Source organism: Schistocerca gregaria, chromosome 5 (assembly GCF_023897955.1).
Source record: "Schistocerca gregaria isolate iqSchGreg1 chromosome 5, iqSchGreg1.2, whole genome shotgun sequence".
Lineage (NCBI taxonomy): Eukaryota > Metazoa > Arthropoda > Insecta > Orthoptera > Acrididae > Schistocerca > Schistocerca gregaria.
The window spans coordinates 475,600,273-475,620,042 of record NC_064924.1 but is presented as its reverse complement, the minus strand read 5'-3'; the positions used below and the strand labels follow the sequence as shown (position 1 = coordinate 475,620,042).

The 19,770-nt window shown below is 42.4% G+C and overlaps 1 protein-coding gene across 1 annotated transcript in view; it reads right to left on the bottom strand.

Annotated features, from left to right (window-relative positions):
• Positions 1-19,770, bottom strand: part of LOC126273019 (aminopeptidase N-like) — a 161,133-nt gene that overhangs the window by 65,383 nt on the left and 75,980 nt on the right. Inside the window, exons 9-10 of the mRNA XM_049976391.1 lie at positions 12,386-12,467; positions 6,327-6,510 (exon numbers count right to left, since the gene is read on the bottom strand). Coding sequence (XP_049832348.1) covers positions 6,327-6,510; positions 12,386-12,467 — 266 coding nt within the window. The remainder of the gene's footprint in view (positions 1-6,326; positions 6,511-12,385; positions 12,468-19,770) is intronic.

Genomic DNA, 19,770 nt, shown 5'->3' with positions numbered 1-19,770 from the left:
AAAAAGCACTGTTGCATTAAGTTATTAACGCCTTCCTCTACCAAACATTTATTTCATAAGTATTTGAATACCGTGGTCTGTAGGTAGTGTCTTTGACTAGTAAAGAAAACGTTGTGTGTTCGAAGACAGCCACTGCAAAAATTTTAAGAAAAAAATCTTTAGCCGTGATGGCCGAAGACTTCCGGTGTAAAGAGTCACCCCTGTTCTGCCAATAGCTTTGTCAAAGAGGGCTGGGGGTGGACAGAGCTACAGACCAACCTCTTTCCCTTTGAGTGGGAAACTTCCCCTAAAAATGAAGAAGGATCAGCAATGATCAACGGCATGAAGATGTAGAAGCCAATAGAAACTACTGCATTAAAAACACACAGTGTGTATCCACAGGACACGCGGTCTCTAACGGAAAAAGAATTACGATGATCTCTTCAATGCCAAAAGATTCCGGATTAGTTCCACATTTGAATCTACTGGAGGGGACTTTCAGAGAGCATGTAACCACGAGAAAAAGAATGAATAAGAAACGAGAGCATAACACTGTATGACCTAAAATACGCAACGTCAGAAGTCTCCACGTGATAGGGAAACTAGAAAATCTGAAAAGGGAAATGTCAGGGCTTATAAACAGCAAGGTAGGGTAGAGAGTTCGTGAAGTGTGAGCAGTTTAGTGATAGTGCTGTTCTCATAAGAATCGACAGGAAACCAACGCCAACAGCAATAGCACATGCCACACGCCGACGTGGGAACCAGAAGATGAAGAGGTCAGAGTTTCGAAGAATCCTTAGAAACTAACTGGAGGTATGTGATACCAGCTGTCAACGCACAGATCACACAATTTCCATACATTTCAGGCCGGTGATTCGTTGGCACCCAGCTGGCGGTCAGTAGCGTACCAGATGGGTTCAGATTGGCGAATCTGATGGCCAAGATATCAACATGGATTGACTGTCATGTTCCTCAAAGGACTGTAGCATGATTCTAGACCTGCGACAAGGACAGTTACCCTGCTGGAATAAGCCATGACAGTTAGTGGGAAAGTTATCAAACATGAAGGAAAACAGGTGGTCCGCAGTAATGTTCTTGGAATCCAAAGCTGTTGTAGTCTCTTCGGTTACTACCCACACGTCCCATGGAAGCCCATATGTGCCTCACCCACACCATAATACCACCCCATCGGCCTGTGTGTGTAGTGAAGTCCATATTTGAAGCAGCATGGGATGACAGCGTATTTGGACAGGACCATCGACCTTGTATGACAAGATACATGATTCATATGACCAGTTAACATGATTCCATTCATCCACAATCCAATTTAGATGATCCTGCGCCCAGTGAAATTGTAATACACGGTATTCTTGGGTCAACATGAAAACACCTAGAGGTCTTCTGCTGCAGAGCATGAAAGTGTGCTCATCATTGTGAGAACTGAAGGCGAATGATTCCAGTTCTGCTCGCAGATAGCACCCTGACGTTTAAACGGCACTGTGTCAACACCGAAGCGAAGGTCTGTGCCAGGAACATCGTTATCAGGTTGCTGACGATGAGGACATGAATTGTCGATCCACCACTCTTATGGACGTCAGTGTGTGTTTCTTACTGGCTACACTGCTCCTTTGTGTAGCGCATGTGCACGTGCAAAGGAAGTGGACGTCGCTGTGAACGAGTCAATACTGATAGCATTGGGCGCCTGAGGCCAACAACAGGGCAGAAACAAGAAACCCATTGTATGGCATGGCACCTCCCCATGACTGTCAGAAAATTAGCAGATGTGGAGAGGTCGAATACGATAACAGAGTCCCACCAACCAACTTGCGATTCACTTATGGCTGAGAGATGCCTGCGAGCCAGCAACCAGGAACACCTTCACACAAAGAATGCATGTCTTTGTGGATGCCCATCAGAAGCATCGTGTAGAAATATGGAAGACCCACCAGACAAACCTGGAGATCCTCCCCATCCAAGAGTCACTCTCAGATAGCGAGCTGTTCTGTCCTGTGCGGCGAACTTTGAACAGAATAAGGATGGAACGCGGCGTTGTAAGATCAAAGTTCGCAGGTGGTGAAGCAGATCATATGTACGAGTGTGCCGAGGTGTAAATTCCAGACCACCTGCTTCAGATGGTTCAAACACTATGGGACTTAACATCTGAGGTGATCAGTGATCAGTCCCCTAGGCTTAGAACTACTTAAACCTAACTAACCTAAGGACATCACACGCATCCATGCCTGAGGCAAGATTCGAAACTGCGACCGTAACAGGCGCGCGGTTCTGGACTGAAGCGCCTAGAACCGCTCTGTCACAGCGTCCGGCCCAGACCACCTGCTCAAATTTCCAAATAACTTGGCAGTATGATCCCACTTATGAATATTCCATTATGCCAACTGTGGACTCGATGCATGCACTAATTCGGCTGCATCACAACTATCGTAACTGGGCCTTCAGACTCTGAATACTGGCATTGTGACAGAGATAAGATGCAAACGAGTCCAACACATGTTCTAGTGGGGGCAGATTTGGAGATTCTGCTGGCCACGGGAGTACCTGAGGATAGCGCAGACAGTTCTTACTAACACGTGCGTGTGTGTGGATCAGCATTGTCCTGCTGAAAAAAAGTAGCATCAATTCACGGCCCCTTGACAGGACGCAGGATATCGGTGACGTACCGTTGTGCCATTCGAGTTCTCTCACTCATACCAGCCGTGATCTGAAGTCATAATTGACACAAGACCATGACCCCTGCGTCTATCCAAAATATTGCAAGAATCGGACGTCCTTGCTGGTCGCCACCATACTTGCCTACGGAGGCAGTCAAGGGTAGTGCAGAACACAATGCGATGTCATTCATCAGCAGTCTGTGTTTCCTTGTCAGGGCACCATCCGAAGTACATCCATCCGAGATGTTCTGTTAACGGTAGCCTACACATGGCACGGTAATACTATGGTCTCCCTGCTGCAAGTCTCCGACAAACTGTGCGGGATGACAGAATGTTGCAGGGAGTCGGTTATTTGTCACTGGATGGTAGACGCAGATGTGTAAGAAATACAATGTGACGGGCCCACAATACGACGATCTCCGCTTGCGGTAGTAAAATGTTGTGACCTGAAACTCGACAACGAATATACCTGCCCTTACGTTCCAGCGCAGTCCAACATTGTACTACTGTCACATCCGGATGCTCCACAAATCTGGATACTGCACGTTTCGACCAGCCAACCAAACATACACTCCTGGAAATGGAAAAAAGAACACATTGACACCGGTGTGTCAGACCCACCATACTTGCTCCTGACAATGTGAGAGGGCTGTACAAGCAATGATCACACGCACGGCACAGCGGACACACCAGGAACCGCGGTGTTGGCCGTCGAATGGCGCTAGCTGCGCAGCATTTGTGCACCGCCGCCGTCAGTGTCAGCCAGTTTGCCGTGGAATACGGAGCTCCATCGCAGTCTTCAACACTGGTAGCATGCCGCGACAGCGTGGACGTGAACCGTATGTGCAGTTGGCGGACTTTGAGCGAGGGCGTATAGTGGGCATGCGGGAGGCCGGGTGGACGTACCGCCGAATTGCTCAACACGTGGGGCCTGAGGTCTCCACAGTACATCGATGTTGTCGCCAGTGGTCGGCGGAAGGTGCACGTGCCCGTCGACATGGGACCGGACCGCAGCGACGCAGGGATGCACGCCAAGACCGTAGGATCCTACGCAGTGCCGTAGGGGACCGCACCGCCACATCAAAGCAAATTAGGGACACTGTTGCTCCTGGGGTATCGGCGAGGACCATTCGCAACCGTCTCCATGAAGCTGGGCTACGGTCCCGAAAACCGTTAGGCCGTCTTCCGCTCACGCCCCAGCATCGTGCAGCCCGCCTCCAGTGGTGTCGCGACAGGCGTGAATGGAGGGACGAATGGAGACGTGTCGTCTTCAGCGATGAGAGTCGCTTCTGCCTTGGTGCCAATGATGGTCGTATGCGTGTTTGGCGGCGTGCAGGTGAGCGCCACAGTCAGGACTGCATACGACCGAGGCACACAGGGCCAACACCCGGCATCATGGTGTGGGGAGCGATCTCCTACACTGGCCGTACACCTCTGGTGATCGTCGAGGGGACACTGAATAGTGCACGGTACATCCAAACCGTCATCGAACCCATCGTTCTACCATTCCTAGACCGGCAAGGGAACTTGCTGTTCCAACAGGACAATGCACGTCCGCATGTATCCCGTGCCACCCAACGTGCTCTAGAAGGTGTAAGTCAACTACCCTGGCCAGCAAGATCTCCGGGTCTGTCCCCCATTGAGCATGTTTGGGACTGGATGAAGCGTCGTCTCACGCGGTCTGCACGTCCAGCACGAACGCTGGTCCAACTGAGGCGCCAGGTGGAAATGGCATGGCAAGCCGTTCCACAGGACTACATCCAGCATCTCTACGATCGTCTCCATGGGAGAATAGCAGCCTGCATTGCTGCGAAAGGTGGATATACACTGTACTAGTGCCGACATTGTGCATGCTGTGTTGCCTGTGTCTATGTGCCTGTGGTTCTGTCAGTGTGATCATGTGATGTATCTGACCCCAGGAATGTGTCAATAAAGTTTCCCCTTCCTGGGACAATGAATTCACGGTGTTCTTATTTCAATTTCCAGGAGTGTAGATCCACAACGAAGCCCCTTTCAAACTTTGTTAGGTGCTGCTATCGCTGTCTGACACGAATGTGCAGCATCTCCGTGTCCTTCACAGTGATCACTTTGATCACTTAAAATCTATTCACGCCCCTTGTATACCCTACCAGGCCTGGTAACAAGACTGAACACAAACAAAACTAATGCACACTGGTGGCCGTTCTGTAAGTAACAGAGAATTGCAACTCTTATCATTTTCACTATTACTGATAGTGTGTACGGAGTTACACTGACATCCCATCGAATCTTTTGGGTTCTTCACATTTTATGTCAAGCAGTGTAGATAATAAATAAATATGTCTGGAAGCAACCAGTAACTTGGGGTAGGCATTTAGATGGCGAAAGGAGAAACAGACAATAAAAAGTTGTAGCCATGTTGTTGAATCTGTCCTAAGAAGAAGCAATACAGGAAACAAAGGAAGTATTTAGAAAGAGAATTAGAGATCGGCACGAAAAAGTAATTACTTTAATGTTCGCCAGTGGCACTCTATGACCCTGATTCTGTCTGCGATATCGAAGTACTTGGAAGATCAGCTCAAAGGTATGGACAGTGTCTTAAAAACACGATATAAGAACTATATCAGTAAAAGTAAAAAATTATGTTTACTTGAATAAACGCTTATGCTACTGCGGGAATTACATTAGGAAATTAGATATTGACAGTAGAAGAAAAATTTTATTCTTTCGAAAGCTAAACAATTGACGATGGCCGAAGGAAAGGGAAAATAAAATTAACAACACTAAATTAAAAATAATATTCCTGAATCCAGCGTTTGTTTCGAGTACTCTCTGTGATGCGTTTACCTTTAGATACATTATGGAGCTATAACCAGAGAGTTAGCCACACACCAGGCAATCTCCATTAATTGTGCCACAAAGTAATAATCCGTCGCCACACAGATCGTGCATGTAACAGCAACTGCATTATTGTTCTCCCCTCCCCTATGACTTCCAAATCTACTGTCAATGAGGTAATGGTGTCGTCTGACGTCACAGATGGCGCTGACAGCAGCGCTGCCTCCTGCTTCTTCCTGACGTTAGACAAATAGTTCTTTCGTCGATCGCAGATTTAAGTGGTCGCACACGTTCACTCGGCCGCTTGTAGCAGATCGAGCAGTCCCATTTCCCGTTATTGCACCAGTTAAGCAGCAGTCGCTAAACAGCTATTAACGAGTGGTCCTCGGCCAGTCAATGACGTATGTCGAGCTGTTTATTCACTGAGCCTACGGTAGTCCATACTGAGTTAGATTAGTTAGTCATCTCTGTCAGGTTAGACTAGCGTTCAAAACTTTTACTTCAGTGGGACGCCTTTATCGTCAAACTAAAATTGAGTATTTATATTTAGTAAATAATGCTTATTTGTTACTTAAGGTGTTTCCAACATTGTCAAAGTTTAGGTTACACTGCCCTGTCACTAGATAGTCGCAGCGTGCCAGCAGGCCACTTCATCACAGTAACTGATTCTGTGGTAGCTGGTTCGCTTCTGCTACTTTCATGTGGGGCGCCAGGCTTGTTTAGTGAATACCCCAATCTGTCACATCCAATGCACACTTCAAGGCTTCCTGAGTCTAAAATCAGACTGACGGGGAGGGAGCTGAGTAGGGAGTCCATTGTGGCTCGTTTATCGATTCGCACTCACAGGGAAGTTGGTGGTACCTGTTTGACGGTGGCGGTGTTGGCCTCGCGGTCCCGCGTGACTGTGAGCACAGGGTAGCCGGCGTTGTTGGTCCATGAGTGGAGAATGTCGAGAAGGTTGTTGCCCCCGAAGCTGAGATTCGCCTCAGTCGCTGCCTCCACTAGAGAGGTGAGCAGGTCGTCCTGCATGGCCGCTTCGAACTTCCTGCAAAATAGAAACAGACCACATCCACTAAAACTGTGTACTGTGAACAGATACAGACAGTGGTTGATTTGTGACAGTAAACACTTATGCCCCATGTTGATGCCTCTGACAAAAAAAATTAGGAGTCCAAATTTTGAGTTCTGGTATAATAGAACTTTCTTTTTCATTGGTGAACGTGTTATATTCGCACTGTTAAAATGCTCAGAAAAGCGTTAACACAATGTTTTAAGGGGCCTAAATTTCGAAATCATCCCCCGTAAGGTGACAGTACTGGAACTCCGTCTTTTTTTTATAAATCAAGCATCGGAATTAAAATAACGTCTGATTATCTACTTAAAATGTCAACAGCTTTATTTTCTTTTCACTCAAAGCTTTTTCACTGAAGCGCCAAAAAAACTGGTACAGGCATGCGTTTCCAAATACAGAGATATGTAAATCGGCAGAATACGGCGCTGCGAACGGCAATGCCTGTATGAGACAATAAGTGCCTGGCGCAGTTGTTAGATCGGTTACTGCTGCTACAATGGCAGGTTATCAAGATGTGAGTCTGAACGCGGTGTTGTAGTCGGGGCATGAGCGATGGGACATAGCATCTCCGAAGTAGTGATGCAGTGGGGATTTTCCCGGAAGACAATTTCACGAGTGTACCGTGAATATCAGGACTTCGGTAAAACATTAAATCTCCTACATCGCCGGGTAAATATCCTGCAAGAACGGAACCAACGACGATTGAAGAGAATCTTTCAACGTGACAGTAGTGCAACCTTTCAGAAGATTGCTGCAAATTTAAATACTGGGTCGTCAGCAAGTGAAACTGCATCGATGGGTGCTTTCGGAGCCGAAGGCTCACTCGTCTACCCTTGATAACTGCACGACACAATGCTTTAAGCCGCGCATGGGCCCGTCAGAACCGACATTAGACTGTTGATGACTGGAAACATCTTGGCTGCTGTGACGAGTCTCGTTTCAAATTGTTCAAATGGTTCAAATGGCTCTGAGCACTATGGACTTAACTTCCGAGGTCATCAGTCCCCTAGAACTTAGAACTACTTAAAGCTAACTAACCTAAGGTTATCACACACACCCATGCACGAGGCAGGACTCGAACCTGCGACCGTAGCGGTCGCGCGGTTCCAGACTGTAGCGCCTAGAACCGCTCGGCCACCCCTGTCGGCGTTTCAAGTTGTGTCGAGCGGATGGACGTGTACGGGTATGGAGACAACCTCGTGAATCCATGGACTCTGCATGTCAACAGAGGACTGTACAAGCTGTTGAAGACTCTGCAATGATTTGGGGCGTGTGCAATTACCTTGTTATGGGACCCATGATACGTCCAGATACGACTCTGACAGGTAACACGTAGGTAAGCGTCCTGTCCGATCACCTGCATCCATTCACGTCCATTATGCATTCCGACGGACTTGGGCAATTCCAGCAGGACAATGCGACACCTCCACACGTCCAGAATTGATACAGAGTGGCTCCAGGAACGCTGTTCTTCCGCTGGTCACCAAACTCCCCAGACAGGAACATACTGAACATATCTGGGATGCCTTGCAATGTGCTGTTCAGAAGAGATCTGCATCCCATTTTACTCTTACGGATTTATGTACATTCCTGCAGGATTCATGGTGTCATTTCCCTGAAGCATTACTTCAGTCATTAGTCGAGTCCAGCCACGTCGTGCTGCGGCACTTCTGTGTGCTCGCAGAGGCCCTACGCGACATTAGGCAGGTGTACCAGTTTCTTTGGCTCTTCAGCATAGATGCCTCCAATACTGCATTCGTCTCTTTGTTTCAGAGAATATATATTATATATCATACTCTTCACCCATATATAAAGTATAAGTTTCTGGGAGTCACACTCATGTTTGAGCCGATCAAAAATGGTTCAAATGGCTCTGAGCACCATGGGACTTAACTTCTGAGGTCATCCGTCCCGTAGAAGTTAGAACTACTTAAACCTAACTAATCTAAGGACATCACACATGTCCATGCTCGAGGCAGGAGTCGAACCTGCGACCGTAGCGGTCGCGCGGTTCCAGACTTTCGCGCCTAGAACCGCTCGGCCACACTGCGCCGATCACAATGTATTATATCAATACACTTTTTATATCAGTCGCTTTGTTTGGTCATGTCCCAGTCACTGTATCTAGCAGTAAAATTGGAAATTTGTGGTAAGATCTTATGGAACAAAGCTGTTGAGGTCACCGGTCCCTAATCTTACGCACTACTTAGTCTAACTTAAACTAACTAACCCCAAGGACAACACACACACCCATGCCCAAGGGAGGACTCGAACCTGTGACGGGGGGAGCCAGGCGGACCGTGACAAGGCGCTTCAGACCTCGCGGCTACTCCACGCGTCATAGAAGTATCTTTGACTATATTCGCGCAGTTTAACTAGTGGCACCTTTGAAGTATAGCAACCACAAGTAGCAGTAACGTTAGTGATGTCTCTGACTTATAACTCTGGCTTCAGCATCAGCATTAAGAAATTTTCTTTATTTCATGGTTTATTTGACACTGTATGTGGAACCATGTACCTTAAGACGTAGTAGAATTATTCATATTACCCCATACACCTTAGGTGCTTCTAGTCTGTATTCTGGAATGGTTATGGATATCGTGTTATGGTTATTGTATGATACACACCTGGATTAATTCATACAGGCAGAATGGTCCTTGTTGCCACATCATAATATATTTAAATGCATTGATGAATATTTTATTGCCCATGTCATTAGTCATTATCAGCTTTAAGCTCCTTGTTGTGAACCTCAGACACTTTGGCTTCAATAGCTGACTGTGTTTTAGGCTACGTAATTGAACCATCAGCATTCTTAATTTTCAGCATACCTACAAAATGATAATAAAGAAAATTTAAAATTTAAAGAGCCACAGTGTTGGAACCAATGTCTCTTTCCTCAGCACATCCCCTTCGATTTTGAGTTTTAGTATTTCCCACATTTGACACACAGGTTTTGTAGCATATAGTAAGTTATTTCATAGTGTGACAATGTCACTGTGGGCACGTGAGCAGCAGAGAAAGGCAGGACTGTTTCTCAAGTAGATGCTTTCCTTTCCCTTTGCGGAGACAGGGTTGCAGTCGCAAGGAGCCACTCTAAAACCTAGGTGATCGGCTTTCAGTGTCTTTTGCCAGTCTTTGTATCTCATCGTATCTATTACAACTGAATTCCTCCACAATCAACGCTGTAACATTCTCGTCTTGAGGTTGTAGAGAGAGGAAGAAGTATGGTAGGTTTTATATAGAACTAAATATCCATAAAATCTGGGTTCTGTGATAAATTGAACATATAATCGACAACCAAATCGCAAGAATAGATTTTTTCTTTTCATTGTCAGTTTCCTTCCAATAAACATGAGGATGGGGGAAGAGAGGCACGTAGCGGCCATATCGCTTCTTTTCACCCTAATTATAAGTAGATACCTAATTTTGTACAGTTAAGAGATATAAGATATATACTCTGTCGTAGTATCGAAGTATAGTTCTACGCGCAAACTTTAGTCAATATCGTCAAATTCCGTAATTTCCTTTTTCATTTATATCCCTCTTTTGAAGAATCAAAACGCGTGCTCACGTCTAGAGATTCTGCAAGTATTAGTGCACTATTAATTTGGAATGCAGGCAATTCGGAAATATCAAGTATGGGTAACTATAGGCCTATGTCTCTGCTGTCAGGGTTTTCGAAAATTATTGAAGAAGTGTTCCTTTCAAAACAAACTACATTCTTCGATGAGAATAATATTATTTTGGATGTCAACAGGGTTGAGACCACAGCGATCAATTGAAACACCAATGTCTTAAATGCAGTGGACAACCACAGAAATATCTCAGGTTTATTCTTGGACATAACAAAAACTTTTGATGTGATTGATCATTCTGTGCTCCTGAGAAAGCTTGAATGGTTAGGTGTAAGAAGTGTGCTAAATCAATGGGTTAAATCATATTTGGAATATCGCTCTCAGGTAACTGAAATTAAGTATATGGAAAAAAATGAACTCCAGGTACACCTCCAGAACCATGCAGACTAAGTCATGGTGTTCCACAGGGCTCCATTTTAGGTCCCTTTCTTTTTTTGGTGGACATTAATGATTTCCCATCACACATTAGGGATTCCAAACCAGTACTGTTTGCAGATGACACCAGTTTTATTGATTGAATGGAATAAAGAAGAAAATGTTATTGCATTTGCAAAATATATTACAAAACGAGTGGCTGAATAGTTTGCCAGAAACAGGCTAATAGTTAATCCCCAACAAACGGTACTCATGAATTTCCACACTAAGCACAATAAAAATGCGGTTCAACTTGTAATATGTGTAGATAACTAAAACATTATTGCTGTCAATAAAACCAAATTTCTTGGGATTCATATCCAGGAAAATCTTAAATGGAGCTCTCATATCACATCCCTAAATTCAAAACTAACAAAATTGAGCTACAATACTAGTGCAGATACAGTTAGGTCTGTATACTAACTCAGGTACATTCAATAATGAAGTACGGTATCATTTTGTGGGGAAATGTACACCAGGCAATGACAGTTTTCAGGAAACAAAAGGCAATTATAAGAATAATGAAACAAAGGATCAGCAGAAAATCATGCAAACCTTTCTTTGAAGATCTAAAGATCCTACCTCTTCCCTGCATTCATATACTGGAAGTAGTCATGCATGTCCAAAAAAAGTGTACTGAGAAAAAAAACCTTTTTCCTCAAAACAAAAGTGTCCATGATTATAATACCAGGTCAGACAGTGACATACATGTTAATCATTGTAACACCATATTATGCCAAAAGATGTATATCATGCAGGAACGAAACTATACAACAAATTACCAAGACACATAAAATCGCTTCCTGAACTACAGAGCTTTAAAAAATCTGCGACAGCCTACCTTCTGAAAAACTGCTTCTATTCTATCCCACAGTGTCTTATGCAAGAAAGAATGTAATTTGTATCTTTAATTGTAGACATAATTTAAAAATATACAGGATTTAAAAAAATTGTGATCATTAGCTGTATAGATCCAATTTGTTATAAAAATTTAAATAATGTATGTTTGACATTTGAAAACCTAATAGATAAAAAGGTTTTCTGTCCAATATCCTGTGTAAGATATATGTAATGAAAAAAAGATTTATATGGACAAATAAACAAATGAACAATGAAACAAGGTTTTGTTGTCATTTTATAAACTTTGGCAAAATTTATATTATTCTTGGCTTCCTCACTGTTGGCCAAATCAGTAAAAAAATCTTCAGTATGTTCGATAAGGAAGTTTTTGATTGTTTTTGAATGTCTTTTCAGCCTTCACGCAGTTCGACCGGAGTCGTGGTGCACGCAGGCTCTTGTTCCTACATTTCGCTCACTACCAAGCACACGTCAGCCCACTGTTCCATGGAGAACTGACCCGATGCGTGAATACATGATAAAGCACGGAAACAGGACATTCAGCCTGCGCTGACCAATGTACATGAGGCAACAAAGCTATGAGGCAGGTGAATCACAGCACTTAGCTCTGGCTGACTGCATGTAGCGTGTGTGACCACGAGGTGTCTACTTTCATGAGGGCCACTCTTGTAGCAGACTGGATCCTGCTGCGTAACTTTACCCAGTTCTGATTTTAAAAATATCCGTGTTACTGCCAAGAAGACGTGTATTGCTGCTCTTTGATTATGCATCAGTGAACAATGAGAAAGTCGATTGTGAAGAAAAAAATTTAGAATAAATATCTTTTCAATTAACTCAGCTCTCACAGTATATGTATTGTTATAGTACATCACCTACACGTGACAACATAAAAATGAATTTTATTTTATCTAATTTTATTTTCACAACGACATACTTACATTTTTGTCAGGTACTTGTTGAGGCCTTTCTTCCACACTTCGGTTCCGAGAATGTGTTCTATCATCCTTAGTACTGAGCCAGCTTTGGAATAAAAAATTTTCAGTGAGATATTTGAATTAGTAATCGAGTAAAACTATTTGTAAGTACTATTAGTCTTAACAGAGAATCATGTAAACAATTAAGTTCGAAATAATATTTTTGTACTTTTCTCTCCGGTAAATCATTTTATGCATATGCATTGACACATAGCCGACATTACTACACGTAACTACTGATTGTGTTATCATGTTAAATGGGAAATGAGGTTACGGGGGTGGTATTGCGCAGCTGATAATAAGTTTCAGTGTTTCAATCTCAATGGGACAAGATTTGACACGTCAGAAGAATACTTGAGCTTAATACCTGAGGTGTTATTTAAGTTGAGAATGATTTAGGAAATATTAGATTATGCAGTCTGGTTTCTGTACAGCAGTAGACGTACAATAACGTCAAGAAAAGAATTATCCTCACATCACAGCCAACATAAAATAAGCTAGTAGAATGGGGAGAGAAGTTAAATAACACGAAATTAGGAATGGTATGGTTGTTACAAGTACTATGAAATATTGAACAAACGTAGTTTTATTACACAGTAAAAGAAGAACAGAAAATTTTAACGGGAATGCAGGACAAAACTGAAGAACGATTTTTCAGTGCAAATTTTTATTTATTAAAATACCAGATACCTCATAAATTAATGGAATTTTCCATAAAGAACATGCTTGTCTCTAAATTGTTCTTAACTGTATAATAATGTATAATTGTATAACATGGATTTGGAGAGGAATAAATCGAACTAAAATGAAAGAAATTACATTGTATTAAAAATAAAGGAACTTCAATAATATTTACTATCAAAAGCAATCTTGATCACAATTTATTTATTCCGAGGACCGGTATTGACCACTACTGTGGTCATCTTCAGACCAATGAGTGAGAACCTCTTCTGGTGGTCGAAACTGGTCACCCGAATTAATGAATTGTGATCAAGGCTGTGTTTGATAGTAAGTATTTGTAACAACATTGATTACTGTTCACTCCCACAATGTATTCAAAAGTAATTACTTCAATAATAATTTTAATAATTTAATAAAAATTTCAGTTAATTATAGAATATTAAATGTAAAGCAAGAAAGAAACAACTTACAAGAGAAAGCAAGAGTTTCAATCCAATGTAACAATAATATTATAGAACACACTGAATGAAATAAAACTATTTGCTTACGTTGTTGAAAGGATGAGAGAAAGTACAAAGGAAATTTTACTAGGGATACGCCTGAAACCAATAAGACTGGGAAGAAAACAAAATAGTATCTTATGTTGAAGAGACATATCATTTAATCAGTTCAGAGGGTTGGAGGCACAATGGTGAACAACAAAGAGACAACTGTATAACCAATCGAATCCTTATTTAAGAGACTGCATAGTTGAAGAGATGAATAAGTAACACAGCAATGCCTAAGTAGCAAAAATGTTTAGCACTGAATTATAAAATTGGAGAATTAGAACTATAACAAAGGGGATAAATAAGGAAAACATTAGGTCAGCTAAAACGTCATAATTTTGGAATTAAGACGTAACAATAAAAGATGAAAACAGAAAACATGTAAAAAAAAAGAAGACAATTGCTTTTCTATGGACACATTTACGTAATGGATGAAAGCATCTTCAAATATCTTTGTGAAAAAAAGTGAACAGCTCTCTGGATTCAAGACGTCAAAAACTTTTGTTGGTTAGAAACAGCATAAGAAAAGAAGTAAAAGAAAGAGCAATGTTTAGGAATGTCTCCAAGGTGTCGAAGGTTTCCACGGGGATAAGGGAAAATGAACACACTGGAAGCGGCCTGAAGAAAAGAAAGAAAACATGAGAAAAACAACCAAGGAATACTGGAAGAAAGGGAAGGAGCAACGAAAGATGAATTACAATATGCAACGCATTCCCTAGACGGCTGTAACGTTGAGAGCAAAGATTGTCATTCTGGAAGTTATGGCATGTGAGGTACGTAAAACTGTTCAAGACATATGAAAGGGAAAGGCACCGAAAGATTCTAAATTGTTAAACATTAAGAGAAGTTGAAGTATAAGATGCGTGCATAATTATTTACAAAATTTCTGAGAAAGAAGAGAATTCATTACAATGAGAACAACTGCGTTATTACTATAATACACAGGACTAAACAGAAAGCTGTAGACGTAACAGTCACTCTTCGTCACGTACAAGATATTCACAAAAATATCACACATCACATAAAAGTACACAATATTTGGAACGCAAAGGAACAAGCTCTGTTTAGAAGCGTATACAACACCATGATCTGCAAGTCTTGAAACAAATTATGTGATGGAACAATGAGTATGTATTTGAGATTTATAGCCATAATCTTCAAATCTTGAAACAAATTATTTGATGGAACAGTGAGTATGTACTTGAGATTCATAGATTCTGAGAATGCTTTTGACTCGGCTTCAATTAAATCTGTACTAATGGCCCTTAAGAAACGAAACACTGTTGCAAATTATGTTAATATACTGAAGAACATATACATGTCAGTTCTGATTATGCGTCAGACTTCATCTAGACAATGGGGTATTCTCATCCGGAGTGTGAAGACAAAAAGAGATCTTATATTATAAAAAAGTTCTCAGAAGTTCTAGATACATTTTTCAAATGTTTAAAAGGGGGGATGGAATACGCATTAATGGGACACTACTTCTTCTTCTTCTTCCTCCCCCCCCCCCCCCCCCCCCCATTTCTCTACTGATTATATGCACGATGTCCAAGAAATATTGCGAAAAACAGCGAGAGACAACGTTATACGAAGGCAACCACGACTGTGTAGTCATACTGGGTACTAATAAAAGGCTTCAACTTTATTAAGTCGTTTGTTATTGGATCACTACCGGTTTTGTAGCACTAAAAGCCACATCTTCAGGTGAACATATGCATAACGATGAAACCATAAGGAATAAAAACCCTGAGATATACATTGGCACGGTAAATTATTTTAAGATTTTAAAAGTTTTTTTAAAATACGAAAACTTTTAATCGAGAATATCAGAATGTTAGTACTCACATAAATAAGACATTAGAGCGGAACAGCTAGGAACCTTTTTACTCAAGATTCGCTGTCAGTCAGAACGAAATACCGCTAAAAGGCGGTATGTCATAGAATAAAACAGCCAGATTCCAATATAATGGATGGGCCTAAACAAATGATACAATGGTGATCCATTATTAAGGAGAAAATAAATGAAACTATTAAGAGCTAATATTGGGCCAAAATGAAAAACCAATAAACGGTTACCACAAAATGGAGGGGTGTTCTACTTGAACTAAATCCGTCAAGTAAATAGCTATTGATGGAAAATCAGAACCTGAAAACAGCACTTACCGCTTTTCCGATGTTTACGAAATCGCGAACAGCGGATGCGGCCGCGTGCTCTGTCATACTGAAAGCAGGAAAATAACAGTTTGTCTGTGGATGGCTCGCTCATGCACTGATGATGCGCGAGCTCGACCGAGGGATACACGAATGGTGAGTGAGAACAAGGAATATTGGGATAAATAGCTTTTTTTGTTTTGTTGTTGTTTTTGGGGAGGAGACCAGACGGTGAGGTCATCAGTCTCATCAGATGGAGGGAAGGACGGGGAAGGAAGTCGGCCTTGCCCTTTCAGAGGAACGTCCTGGCATTTGCCTGGAGCGATTTAGGGAAATCACGGAAAACGTAAATCAGGATGGCCGGACGCGGGATTGAACCGTCGTCCTCCTGAATGCGAGTCCAGTATGCTAGACACTGCACCACCTCGCTCGATGGATAAATAGTACAAAAACTTTTTTTTTTCGAAAAACAGTCTGTGGAATAACAATGTAATAGTGACAGCTGACTTACTTTTCGTTAATAACGTCAGTAAGTTTTGCTAAAGCTAGACCGTGAAACAGGAACATCATATGCATGTGTTACGGCAACGAAAAAGATCTGCCGGCAGTATCCACTGAACAAGCTTTCTTAAATAAAACTGTAAGAAATTCAAAATTCTAAAAAATATTGTTTCATAAAAAATGTTTAGAAGAGTTTTTGTGCTTTTTATCCCAATATTCCTTGTTCTCATTCACCATTCGTGTATCCCCAAAAGACCGCCTGTCATCGCGCATCATCAGCGCATGCGCGAGCACTCCACAGGCAAGCTGTTTACTTTCCTGCCGTCAGAAAGACAGATCACACGGGCGCGTCCCCTTTTCACGATTCCGTATAAATCACAGAAGCGGTAAGTGCGGTTTTCATGTTCTGCTTTCCCGTCAATAGCTATTTACTTGATAGATTTGGTCCAGGTAGAACATCCCTCCATTTTGTGTCAACCGCTTATTGGTTTTTCACCCTGACTCAAAATTAGGTTCTAATAGTTTCATTTATTTTCTCCTTAATAGCGGATCACTGTGGTACGATTTGTTTAGGCCGATCCACTATATTGGAATCCGGTGTTTTATTCAATTATATACCGCCTTTTTTTACGGTGTTTTGTTCTGACAGACAACGAATGTTGGGTAGAAAGATTCCGAGTTTCTCCACTCTAATTTCTTAGTTATGTGAGTAATAATACAGAGGGGTCCAAACAAATGTATCCACTGTTTCAAAGTTCATAACTTGCAAACTAATTGACGGAGTTGTTTCATTTTTGGTGAAAGTTTAGCTTAAAGTTCAACTTAAAGATGTCGCTGTAGGTGTTCGAAATGGTCACCATTAACATCCACACACAAATGATCCCGCCGAACTGCAGCACGAACTACTGACTGCAACATGTTCAGTTGCATATTTGCACATGAATGTACGATGGATTCTCGAAGTTCATCCAATGTGCTCGATAAACGGCGTCCTTTAGTGTTCGCCACAGGTAAAAGTCCAGAGCAGTTAGGTCTGGGGAACGTATGGGATACTCCACAGCACCTCTAAGGCTTATCCATCTTCCTGGTAGATTTTCGTCGACATACTCCCTAAGACGATTTTGGTAGTGGGCTGGGGCACCATCTTATTGAAAGTAAACTCTTCCGTCTCCATACAAGTCTCGGATGGCAGGTAAAATGGATGTCTGAAACTTCTGAAGGTACACCTCACTGGTATCTGTGCCGTTAAAGAAGAATGGCCCAATCAAGCCCCGGTTAGTCAACCCACACATTTGTTTCTGGAAAATTCAAGGCTTTGTCTACATGGACGTTCTCATTTTCGGCGGCCCAGTAGATGCATTTGTGGCGATTTACTGTACCACTGAGTTTGAACTGTGCCTCATCAGACCACACAATCATCTCTGCAAACTCTTCATCGTTGCGCACCGTGTTAGTTAACCACCCTCAGTACTCCATTCTAGGATCTGGATCGTCAAAGGTCTTTGCGTATAGCAATCGTTTGATACTCATTTTCGTACTTAAAATACCACTTCAAAACTGACTTCCTTTCATCGAATGTAAGCCTTGCGCCAGCCATGTTTACTGGAGTCGCCGGCCGGGTTGGCCGAGTGGTTCTAGGCGCTACAGTCTGGAACCGCATGACCACTACGGTCGCAGGTTCAAATCCTGCCACGGGCATGGACGTGTGTGATGTCCTTGGGTTAGTGAGGTTTAAATAGTTCAAAGTTCTAGTGGACTGATGACCTCAGCAGTTAAGTCCCATAGTGCTCAGAGCCTTTTTTTTTACACGAGTCACTAGGTGCAACTAAGAACAAAACACTATCTGGCGACTGTCATCTGACAAAACAAAACAACGGAATACAGCGCTTGTGTGGCGATTGCCGGAACTACAAACTATTACACTACCAAAGATGAGACAACTGCGTCAATTAGTTTGCCAGTTATGGACTTTTAAACAATGGATACATTTTTTTAGACCTCTCCATATTTTTATATTCTGGATTAAAAGTTTTTGATATTTAAAGAAAAATTATCTAAAATAATTTGCCATACCAGTGGAAATCTTAGGGTTATTATTCCATCTGCATTTATTTTTATACAGACGTTCACTTGAAGACGTGGCTTTTAGTGCCACGAAACCGGTAGTGATCCAATAATAAAGGACTGAATACAGCTGAAGCGCTTTATTAATACCGAAGATGAAAACTTCGAGAGGTTGTAGAAGGTGTCTTGAGGCACAATCGAGGGTAGAAACCGGTGTCCGGAGACGTCAACCAAGCAGTTACAGCGACTGACCGCCACGATTGCCAGCAGAGAAGATGGAGCTAGCTACTGCGCAACAAGACCTTGCCTACTACGAATGTGATGCTCTATGAAGGCTATTGGGAAAGTAAGAAACGATAGGTCCCGAAATGGAAACCACAGTGAAAATCAAAACTGTTTTATTTGCAACAGTTAGCTTCAACTTCCCAGCTACTTATCTCCATAGTCGCCGATCGGATTTAGAGATTTGTCGTGCCAACTTTCCAGTACCATCGTTATAGAAGGCTGCTGACAGTGCTTTCCGCCAATTCTCTGTGCTGGCATACAGCACGTTGTCTGTGCCAAAATGTTGTCTTCATAGCCAGCGGTTCATGTGAGCAGTCATGAAACTCAGAGGGAGACAATTACAGGCTGTATTATGGGTAATTAAACGTTTCCAAATGAAAACGTTGCAGGAGCATCTTCATTGCCCCTGCAGAATGCGGCTGGGAATCGCCTTGAAGAAGAAAACGCACGACAGTGATGTAATGTTGGCTGCATGGCTTCAGGCGACATTTCCACCAGGCCCTCGTACTTGGCGGGAGACACTACTGTTCTAGGTATCTTTACGTGTTCCCTGTGTGCTCAGAGCTAAAAAACACCATGTAACGCGATCGGCGCTCGTATTAGAGACACTGCCCAATACACCTGTGCAAAACTTCATCGGTTTTTCACTGTGGTTTCCATTTCGCGACCGATCGTTCCTTACTTTCCGAATAACCCTCGTATTACCTCGGTGGACGAGGTTACGTTCAAATGGCTCTGAGCACTATGGGACTAAACAGCTGAGGTCATCAATCCCCTAGAACTTAGAACTACTTAAACATAACTAACCTAAGGACATCACACACATCCATGCCCGAGGCAGGATTCGAACCTGCAAACATTGCGGTCGCGCGGTTTCATACTGTTGCGGTTAGGAAATCATCTGCTGTAAATTTCCTACAAGCAACAGCGTTTCCATTGCAAAATTTGCACACAAGCATCACATCGCCACACTCATCGTTTGTAAATGCGTGCAGAATGCTTTAACGATACAGTAGAATTTGGAAACAAGTCACATTCACTGTTTAAAAATTCAATTACGTAAACTCAAACAGAACTTCATAGCTTAATCTTCGGAGCAAAAATGACAGTCGATGT